The sequence below is a fragment of the Mus pahari genome, chromosome 21 (genome assembly GCF_900095145.1).
Source record: "Mus pahari chromosome 21, PAHARI_EIJ_v1.1, whole genome shotgun sequence".
NCBI classification, from domain to species: domain Eukaryota; kingdom Metazoa; phylum Chordata; class Mammalia; order Rodentia; family Muridae; genus Mus; species Mus pahari.
Window position 1 is genome coordinate 19,671,792 of NC_034610.1, and position 10,586 is coordinate 19,682,377.

Here is a 10,586-nt window from a genome sequence, read left to right on the forward strand (position 1 = left end):
TTTTTTTTAAAGATTTATTTATTTATTATATGTAAGTACACTGTAGCTGTCTTCAGACACTCCAGAAGAGGGCATCAGATCTTGTTAGGGATGGTTATGAACCACCATGTGGTTGCTGGGATTTGAACTCTGCACCTTCGGAAGAGCAGTCGGGTGCTCTTACCCACTGAGCCATCTCACCAGCCCCCCAAACACATTCTTAACCTCGTATGGTTGTGCACGACTTTAATTCCAGCACTTGGGAGGCAGAGACAGGCTTATCTCTGTGAATTCTAGGCCAGTCTGGTCTACAGAGGGAGTTCCAGGATAGCCAGGGCCACCCAGAGAAACTCTGTTTCTTTGTTTGTTTGTTTGTTTGTTTTTTGAGACAGGGTTTCTCTGTGTAGCCCTGGCTGTCTTGGCATTCACTCTGTAGACCAGGCTGGCCTCAAACTCAGAAATCTGCCTGCCTCTGCCTCTCAAGTGATGGGATAAGGGTGCCCCACCACTGCCCAGCCACAGAGAAACTCCTAAAATCTGCCCCTCCAAAAATTGTGCTCAGCAGTTACGAGCATTGACTACTCTTACAGAGGACCCAGCATCTACATGGCAGCTCACAACTATCTGTAACTTCTGTTTCAGGGGATCTGAGTCCCTCACTCATGCAAGCAAAACACCAATGTACATAAAATAAAAGTAAATAAATAATTTTTAAAAACCTGAAATAAAAAAAAAGTTGTTTCCCTCCAAATGGAAAGGCTTTTGTTTTGAGACAGGGTTTCTCTGTGTGTCCTTGAAGTCACTCTGTAGACCAGGCTGCTCTTGAGCTCAGAGATCAACCTGCCTCTGAGTACTGGGATCAAAGGGGTGCGCCACCCCATCCAGCTCTCAAAGTGGACAGCTTTAATCTAAGACAGTGGTTCTCATCTTGTGGGTCGACCTTTGGGGGTTGAATAACCTTTCACAGGGGTTGCCTAAGACTACTAAAAAACACAGATATTTACATTATGATTCATTACAGTAGCAAAATTATAGTTATGAAGTAGCAACAAAAATAATTTTATGGGGGCTGGAGAGATGGCTCAGCGGTTAAGAACACTGACTGCTCTTCCGAAGGTCCTGAGTTCAATTCCCAGCAACCACATGGTGGCTCACAACCATCTGTAAATAGATCTGGCGCCCTCTTCTGGAGTGTCTGAAGACAGCTACAGTGTACTTACATATAATAAATAAAATCTTTAAAAAAAAAATTTATGGTTGGAGGTCACCACAACATGAGGAACTTTATTAAAGGGTTGCAGCATTAGGAAGGTTGAGAACCATGGCTTTAGGAGGAAACTATGTTATATATTGTATAACTATGTTATTCAATGCCCTTAGATAGGCACCTCCACTCTGGCCATCCCAGCCACTTAGCAAGCTCTGTCCTCTTCCCTCCTGCTATAGGGGACCCGTCCTCCTTCCTTCATTGTGGTAGGGTGCATGGCCACCTTTGCTGTCTCCATTCTTTCCACTGTGTTTCCTTCCCTCTGTCTTTTTTGTTTGTTTGTTTGTTTTTCGAGACAGGGTTTCTCTGTGTAGCCCTGGCTGTCCTGGAACTCACTTTGTAGACCAGGCTGGCCTCGAACTCAGAAATCTGCCTGCCTCTGCCTCCTAAGTGCTGGGATTACAGGCGTGCGCCACCACTGCCCGGCTCCTTCCCTCTGTCTTGGGTCTCCCTCCCTCTCATTCTCTCTTCCTCTTTCACTCCCTTCCCTTCCTTCCATCTTGCCCCGTCTCCCCCCTTTCCTTTCTTCTCCCCGTGTCCCTTTTTGATTTGTCTCCTTCCCTTCTCCTTTCTTCATTCCCTCTTTCTTTCATTGCTTCTTTTCTTTCTTCCTCTCTCCTTTATGACTCCCTTTCTTCCAGTTTCCTTCCTTCCTTCCTTCCTTCTTTTCATTTTTAGAACATACATTTCAGTTGAGCACGGTGGCCAAATACCCATAATCCCAACACTTGGGAGGTGAAAGCAAGAGGATCAGTAATTCAAGGCTGTCCTCAGTTACATAGCAAGTTCAAAGCCAGCCTAGGCTGTAAGACACTCTCTGTCAAACCTAAACAAAACAAAACCCCAGACAACATACCAAACAATCCAAACCCCAGATGAAACCCGTGGCAGCCTAAGACTATCTATGAAATGATGGGTTTCTAGGTTTCCCTAGAGCTGATGAAACTATATTTAGTATAATACACTCCAAAGCTTATGGTGGCCTAACTCCAGTGAGCCAGGAAAGAGCTGTGTTTCTGGGGCTGCCTTGTGTAGGAGGTGGTCCTCTCCCTCCCCCACTGGCTGAGAAGGTTCCCCTCAAACCCTGTCCCTTGATCTAAACAGAAATTTCTAAGCGAGAGGAGGTAGAAGCTGTGACAATCGTGGAGACGCCACCGCTGGTGGTGGTGGGTGTGGTGGGCTACGTAGCCACTCCGAGAGGCCTGCGGAGCTTCAAGACCATCTTTGCCGAACACCTCAGCGATGCGTGCCGCCGGCGATTCTACAAGGACTGGTAAGAGCCCGGCTCTGCGCAGGAGCGGTGGAGGGATGAGGAGCCTTGCCCAGGCAGGTGTGTGTGCGGTGCCTTCATTCAGCGGGACGGGAAGGAGTGTGGGTTAGAAAGCTGGGGAGGGCCCTGGGATCCGGGAGGAGGAGGAATCAGAAATGCACATCTTCAGGGTTGGGCTGGTGAGGTGGCTCAGAATAAAGGTGTTTGCTGCCAACCTTGTGAGATTTCCCAGGATAGGGTGACTCTTGTGTTGTCTTCTGGCCGTTTGTGCACTGTGGTATTTGTACACATGTATACACACCCTCTATAAATAAGTGTAAAAACTTAGTCATGAAGGGTTTTATATCCCTGAGGTTAATTTGATGAAATTTCAGAATTGATCTGAATGTACTAGAAGCCAAAGGAAAAAGAAAAACAGAGTTTCCCAGTGCTGGGTGTGGTGGTGCTTGCCTTTAATCCTGACCCTCTGTGGGAGTTAATTGATGAATATGAGCTGCAGTGTTGGTGCAGGACTGTATGACTTAGGGCAGGTTGGCTGACATCTTGAGTCCCTTGCATGCTGTGGATTACAGGAGAGCATAGAGTAAGCATAGCGTATAAGGCATACTGCCGGGCTGGTGAGATGGCTCAGTGGGTAAGAGCACCTGACTGCTCTTCCAAAGGTCCAGAGTTCAAATCCCAGCAACCACATGGTGGCTCATAACCATCCATAACAAGATCTGACTCCCTCTTCTGGAGTGTCTGAAGACAGCTATAGTGTACTTACATATAATAAATAAATAAATCTTTTTTTTTTTTTTTTAAAAAAAAAGAAAGATGTTTAAAAAAAAAAAAAAGGCATACTGCCCTTACCAAGGTCATGGGTGAGCATCAGGGATGCTGTTTTACTGTTTGCATTATGAGTTGGCTGTTTATCCCAGACTTAGGCCTCTGGGAACCAAGGCTTCTCCATCTCTAGGATGGGGCTCACTTACCTTCCAGAGCTCCAGTAAGGGCTGGGAAGGGTGGGTGTCTGCTTAGCTGGAGGCACAGCATCTGCTCCTGGTATAAGGGAGATTTCAGAGGTTGTGTTACTGCTGGACTCATACATGCCTGTAATCCTAACACTTGAGAAGAATCTGGAGTATTAGCCCAGCCTCGGTGACATATTGGGACTCTCTTGAAACACACCCACATCCACACACATAGAAAGAGGGGGGAAAGGGAGAGAGGGGTAATGAAGGGAGGGGGAGAAATGATCAGGAATGGTCATGGGAAGAAGCCCTGGCTCTTGGGGGTTGAGGGTTGGTCCTAGGGCTCTTGCTTGGTGAGCTGCAGATAGGAAAAAGCAGGTCGGATAACTCAGGGAGCTTCCTGGCTGGGTCTTGAGCACTCTGTGTGTGTGGCTCAGGCACAAGAGTAAGAAGAAAGCCTTTACCAAAGCCTGCAAGAGGTGGCGAGACGCTGACGGGAAGAAGCAGCTACAGAAAGACTTTGCCGCCATGAAGAAGTACTGCAAGGTCATTCGGGTCATTGTCCACACCCAGGTCAGCCCAGCTCCACCCTCAGCCCTTTCAACCATTAGGTGCCTTCCCCATCCTCCACCTCCTAAATGAAGAGCGCTGCAAATGTCAGCTTAAAAATAGCACCAGCCCTGGAGCAGGCTTGAGATGCGGCTAGCTGTTCCCCAGGCCCTGGGAGCAGGCTTGAGATGCAGCTAGCTGTTCCCCAGGCCCTGGGAGCAGGCTTGAGATGCGGCTAGCTGCCCCACAGGCCCTTCTTGTCCCAGGGTTGAGAGGTCACTAGCCTGTGATGTTGTAAGTCAGTGTCAACAGCTACAGTGCCCCAAATGTCCTGAAAGGCTTAGAGAACTGGCTGTACCTGGTCCAGCTTGATGTTCACTGAACTGTAACCAGAACACTCATTCTGGAATATTCTTAGGCATCTTGTCTTCGGGGAAGTGTTCCCCAGGCACCACAACAGCATCCCTGTCCCCCCTCCTCTCTGGCACCTTCGCTGTCCTCAGAACACAGGCTTGTTTTTCTCACTTGCTGCTCATGGGTGAGCAGGTCGATGTGTGACATTCATTAGTGTGACCTTCAGGGCCTGTAGAGGCAGGGATCACACTCACATAATTCCTGGTGGGCCTCAGGACTTACCACAAGCCTAGTATACAGTGGGAGCTCTATAAATACTTGTTGAACACTATGCTGTGATCTAACTGCTCCGTTTCCACCTGTATGCCCTCTTATGTAGTGCTCACAACAGCCAGAGCCCTATTGGATGGTCCAGTTAGCAATCAACACTTGGAAAAAATGTTGGAGCCCATTCCTGTATCTACCTGACTTTGACATCTTTTAGTTCCCCTCCGGCCAGACTCGTCTTTTCTCTGTTCCACTAAAGGTCTTCCCCACACAGGGCCTTTTCACCTGCCGCTTGCTTCCTCTGTCGTAAACTCACTCAGATCTAGTGAGTTTGTTGCTGTTATTGGTCACTGAATTGAGAGCCTTTCCCTGACCACTCCACCTGAAGTGCTGCCTGTAGCCCATCAGAACACTGAGCCCCCACCCCAAGGGGTTATTGGCTTTTATCTGGTGTAGATGGTGGGACTCCCTGAGGTGTGGGATGCTGTGGGATGCTGTGGGATGCTGTAGGATGCTGTGGGATGCTGTGGAATGCTGTGGGATGCTGTCTGCCTCCATTTGTGCTGTTTGTTCTGCATCCAGCACACGGCAGGAGCTCGGGATGTCTGTTGATGAACACAGGCAGGAAAACTTCAGGTTGCCAGTGGGCTAGTCATCTGCAGGCATGTGGGGACTGTGAGGACTATGGGGACGGTGGGGACTGGCCTCCCTTCTGTGTCTCACAGATGAAACTGCTGCCCTTTCGGCAGAAGAAGGCCCACATCATGGAGATTCAGCTGAATGGTGGCACTGTGGCTGAGAAGGTGGCTTGGGCTCAGGCACGGCTGGAGAAGCAGGTGCCTGTACACAGTGTGTTCAGCCAGAGTGAGGTTATTGATGTCATTGCTGTCACGAAGGGCCGGGGTGTTAAAGGTAGGTCCTGGTAGAGATGGTGGCTCCAGGAAGACTGGTTAGCAGGGCCTGAAGTAGCCTCTGAGCCTCGAGCCCTTCCCATTTACAGGGGTCACCAGTCGTTGGCATACCAAGAAGCTACCAAGGAAGACCCACAAAGGCTTGCGCAAAGTGGCCTGCATCGGTGCCTGGCACCCTGCCCGAGTAGGCTGCTCCATCGCCCGCGCTGGGCAGAAGGGTTACCACCACCGCACAGAGCTGAACAAGAAGGTGTGTCCATAACTCTGAGGACTCGCTTGTGGGGTGGCATGACTCAAACATGGATTGAGTTCATGAAATATTACTAGTTCCAGAGTCTGAGCATGTGGGCCGAGGATGTGACTGGTCATGTTGCTAGTCACAGAACCTACCTCTGGTCCATACTACACCATTTTCCTGCCAGATCTACCGCATTGGCCGGGGGCTGCACATGGAAGATGGGAAGATGGTCAGAAGCAACGCATCCACCAGCTATGATGTAACCGACAAGTCTATCACACCCCTGGTGAGAGCCTGGCCAGGCTGGCAAGTGCCATCTGATGGGGATCAGGGGACAGGTGCCAGCTCCATTTGGGTGCCACCCTGCCCGAAGAGCTCCATGTGTTTTCTACAACTGGGTGTTGCCCCACACACAGACTAGGCCCCAGGTCCTGGCAGGAGGGAGGTACTGAGAGGCCATATGCCAGAGAGTGCACGCACACTTGGAAGCATCAGTCCTCACCTGCTCCTGTACCCTCATAACCGCTGGGAGGAGCTTGTACTCTGTGTCCATGGAGTATGGGGGCCCAGGAATGAGTCCAGAGCCAGAAGGAAATAGCCATGGAGTCTGAAGCATGTGTTTGCTCTTTCATAAAAAAAATACATACAGCGTTTCATGTAACCCGGGTTGGGCTCCGGCTCCCTATAGGGCTGAGAATGACCTTGAAAATTCTCCTTTTCCTTTCCTTTTTTTAAAAAGAAAGATTTATTTATTATGTATACAGAGTTCTGCCTGCATGTATGCCTGCAGGCCAGAAGAGGGCACCAGATCCCATTACAGATGGTTGTGAGCCACCATGTGGTTGCTGAGAATTGAACCCAGGACCTCTGGAAGAGCAGCCAGTGAGCCATCTCTCCAGCCTCTGAGTCTCCTTTTTCTACCATCTGAGTGCTGAGAGCTTATGCCAGAGTACCCTGTTTTGTTGTTTTTATGTATAGCACTGGCTATCCTGGAACTTGCTTTGTAAACCAGGGTGGCCTTGAACTCAAACAATCCTCCATCTTCTGCAACAAGTGCTGAGATTAAAGGTGTGTGCCACCAGCACTCAGCTAAAGCCGTTTTTTAAGGTAGTGCTCAGGATTGAACACAAGGTCTCATGCATGCTAGTCTAGAATGCTTCAAACTGAGCTATCTAGTGAGGGACTCACTGGTACCCGAGCTGGCCTTCAACTCAAAGTGATCTCATATCACCCTCTCAATTGCTGGATTTATAAGTGTATACCACCGTGCTCAGCAAACCCTAACTTCTGAGCGCCAGTGTCCCCACAAAACAGCATATTGTTAAATGAGATGACACAGGAACGATACTTAGTATTCAGCTGAGTTGTTACTGCCCCTGATGAGTGACCCAGTGGGAGGGCATTGTCCCTGCACCCTGGGGTCTGTGCACAGGGCTCCTTCCCACCACAGCCTCCTAACTTGGCTGCCCTGGTCCTAGCTGGGTGTGGTCTGTCTCCCTGTAGGGCGGCTTCCCCCACTATGGGGAAGTGAACAATGACTTCGTCATGTTAAAGGGCTGCATTGCAGGTACCAAGAAGCGAGTGATCACACTGAGGAAGGTCAGTGCTGCGTGGCAAGCTGGGGAGTGGACTCCAGTGGCCTGTTCTGTCCTTTAGCCTGCTCTGCGGTGGGTTGTGGGTTGTGTGGCAGGAGAGTAAAGGAAGGGGGCCTGGCAAGAGCGAGGGATTGACTGAGTCCTCCTTGGGGTGAACTGGAGGCACAGGAGGAGTTGGGGCCCTCTGTCCTTGATGTCTCTTCTCTCTCGGATACCCAGTCTCTCCTGGTGCACCACAGCCGCAGGGCCCTGGAGACTATTGAGCTCAAGTTCATTGATACCACTTCTAAGTTTGGCCATGGATGTTTTCAGACAGCGCAGGAGAAGAGGGCCTTCATGGTGAGTTAGTCCTACTGGTTCCAGAGAGGAACTAGAAAAAGGGGGGCTTTTAGCAGACCAGTAGAGCAGGCCCTAGGTAGCCCTGGCACTGGTCGTAGGTAGTATTTCTTGACTGACTCTCCTGACTAACGCTCATCCTGTCTCCTCACCTTAACCAGGGTCCCCAAAAGAAACATCTGGAGAAAGAGAAGCCGGAGACCTTGGGAAACATCTAAGATGTCTGGAATGGAGCACACCTGGGATATAGTGCTCTTGCTATATCTCTCCTATCCTTTTTGTTCAATAAAGTCCTGAGGCAACTTTCTCTGTCTGTCTCTGTGTGTCTGTCTCTTCCACATTCCCTGGGAGGCCTGATGTAGATCTTAAGCCTGGGTCAGAGGGTCGGGAGATCCAAAACGCAGGCGCAAGGTTTAGCACCAGATTAGAGGGCCAGAGTTAGAGCCGGGTAGATGCGCCTCCACGCCAGTTGCACAATGGTATTAGTAGTAGCTACCACTGGCTAATACCATCGCTATGCTTGTAGCCCAGCCTCTCTACTTGAGCTCCACATAGGTCTGGCCTTCATCTGAAGAGCTAAGCTTCCTGGGAGCCGCTCTCCGGGCGGGGCCTTCTAGAGGCGGAAGTGAGGACGTGGTCCCTGGGTGAGCTTGGCAGGATGGGTGGGGTTTAGGGAGGAGAGACTCCTTGAGGGCGGGGCTGCTAGGAGGCGGCTATGGGGAATCCAGGAGTGACTGGTCTTCTCTAGGGGCGGGGCTTATGGCGAATTGGAAAGTAATTGGTTACTGGGACTGGGTCGGGTTTGAGTCCAGATCTCAGGGCTTTGCCAGACCTGGCGGGGAGCTTTTGCCTGCCCCCGTCGCGACCATGTCGTTCTGCAGCTTCTTCGGAGGCGAGGTTTTCCAGAATCACTTCGAGCCAGGTACACCCCGTGGTATTAAAGCAGACATTGCCTCCTGGGGAGCTGTGGAGTTCCCGAACCGGGACTGGGCTAGTGTGGTTGCTGAGGAGAAGCGAGCTTGGGAAAGAAGGACTTGGAGGAGGGGAGCTGGGTGGCCAGGGCATTCTGGAGCAGAAGGACTTGAGAGGAGAAGGGACATTCCGGTAGACTCTGTTCTAGAGGGAGACAGGCCTTGAACTTCAATGTAGATCTCTCTGGGGGATTCTCTGGGCCAGATGCGTAGGGGTGGTGCCACCGGATGGTGTCAGAGAGTGGTCTGAACTTTAGAGCGGAATGATATGTGGTCCAAGGTCAGTGTTGGAATTTACCCTGGCTATGTACCCCGCCCCCTGCCCTCCACCCCCCCCCCCCCCCCCCACCTCCAACCACCGATTCGCTTGGATGAGCGGACAAGCTCTGCACTTGTTGTTCAATCTCGAATGTGCCGTCCCAGGTGTCTCTCTGCCCTCTCCGTTGGTTGTCAGTGGGTTCTTGCCAGCATAAATGAAGTTTGACCAGTACTGTGAGAGACATTGCTTGGCTCCCTTTTTTTTTTTTTTNTTTTTNTTTTTTNTTTTTTTGAGACAGGGTTTCTCTGTGTAGCCCTGGCTGTCCTGGAACTCACTNTGTAGACCAGGCTGGCTTCAAACTCAGAAATCTGCCTGCCTCTGCCTCCCGAGTGCTGGGATTAAAGGCGTGCGCCACCACGCCTGGCGCTTGGCTCCCTTCTTGCTGGGTTCTGCTGATCTGGACTAATTTGGTAAAAACTATGGCACTGGCGTCCCCGGGGCGGGATCTGTTAGATGTCAGTTCTCTAGAGGACTGGGCTGTGATACTGGGCACCTGTCTAAGCCAGTTGTTGTAATACAGGTAGCTGGGAAGAGGCCTCCCTTGAGTTCTTCTTGGCTACAGCACTCCAGTTGCCCTCAGGCTGCCCTGGCAAGCTGACACTCACTCGGTTTTGCTTCCTCTCCAGTTCCTGATACAGGTTGAATGAACAGTTCAGATTCCAGGGTGTCTGTCCTCAAGTGGTGGGTGACCGATGATTCAGTACCCTGCAGGTTCCCATTTTTAAGTCTTTCAAACAGTTATGTAATTCAGTTTTGCAACCATCCTTACGCCTTCCACTCATGTGATCTTCTGGGGACAGGTTGAAACCTTTCTTCCCAGCTTCTGTTTTCTGGGTTTCCCTACTTGGCTGGAAGACTGCTCAGTCGGGCCAGTCTGTTCCTAGGCCCATAGCTGACATCCATGGTACCCAAGACCGTTGACTAGCAGAGAGCCCACCTGAGAGAGAGGACCGAGTGGCTACACAGGCAGTTAGGAGCCCTGCTGTGTGGAGCTTGTCTAAGGGTAAAGGGAGGCTACATTCCAACTTCTAGGATTTTTCTCTTGGCCACATACTGCGTTGTGTGTCTGCAGCACTGGCTTTCCACTGTCTTGTCTGTAAGTGGAAATATTATCTAGGTGTGGTGGTTCATTTGTAATGCCAGGGGATAGGAGGCTCAGGCAGAATGATTGCCTGAAATTTGAGGTCAGCTTGGATTACATAGTTTCAGGCTAGCCTGAGCTACAGTGTAAGACTTGGCCTAGTGTGCTTTTCTCTGTTGTGATGAAACACTGATCAAAACCCATCTGGGGAGGAAGGAGTTCATTTCAGTTTACAAGTTACTGTCTACCGTTGAGGGAAACCAAGGTGAGAACCTGGAGGCAGGGCCTGAGCAGAGACTGCTGACTGACTGGGCCTGAGCAGAGACTGTTGACTGACTGGGCCTGAGCAGAGACTGTTGACTGACTGGGACTGAGCAGAGACTGCTGACTGACTGGGACTGAGCAGAGACTGCTGACTGACTGGGACTGAGCAGAGACTGCTGACTGACAGGGACTGAGCAGAGACTGCTGACTGACTGGGACTGAGCAGAGACTG

At 50.6% G+C, this 10,586-nt stretch overlaps 2 protein-coding genes across 3 annotated transcripts in view; both read left to right on the forward strand.

Annotated features, from left to right (window-relative positions):
• Rpl3l (ribosomal protein L3 like) overlaps positions 1 to 8,032 on the forward strand; it is a 10,362-nt gene extending 2,330 nt beyond the window's left edge. Inside the window, exons 3-10 of one of the 2 annotated variants that reach the window (XM_021221513.2) lie at positions 2,351 to 2,519; positions 3,907 to 4,042; positions 5,365 to 5,551; positions 5,640 to 5,800; positions 5,973 to 6,074; positions 7,292 to 7,387; positions 7,603 to 7,722; positions 7,881 to 8,032. In XM_021221513.2, the coding sequence (XP_021077172.1) occupies positions 2,351 to 2,519; positions 3,907 to 4,042; positions 5,365 to 5,551; positions 5,640 to 5,800; positions 5,973 to 6,074; positions 7,292 to 7,387; positions 7,603 to 7,722; positions 7,881 to 7,937 (1,028 nt within the window). In that variant the 3' untranslated portion in view covers positions 7,938 to 8,032. The remainder of the gene's footprint in view (positions 1 to 2,350; positions 2,520 to 3,906; positions 4,043 to 5,364; positions 5,552 to 5,639; positions 5,801 to 5,972; positions 6,075 to 7,291; positions 7,388 to 7,602; positions 7,723 to 7,880) is intronic. The other variant, XM_029533081.1, reaches the window with a different exon arrangement.
• Positions 8,033 to 8,511: 479 nt separating this feature from the next.
• Msrb1 (methionine sulfoxide reductase B1) overlaps positions 8,512 to 10,586 on the forward strand; it is a 6,132-nt gene continuing 4,057 nt past the window's right edge. The window contains exon 1 of the mRNA XM_021221758.2: positions 8,512 to 8,641. Coding sequence (XP_021077417.1) covers positions 8,587 to 8,641 — 55 coding nt within the window. The 5' untranslated portion in view covers positions 8,512 to 8,586. The remainder of the gene's footprint in view (positions 8,642 to 10,586) is intronic.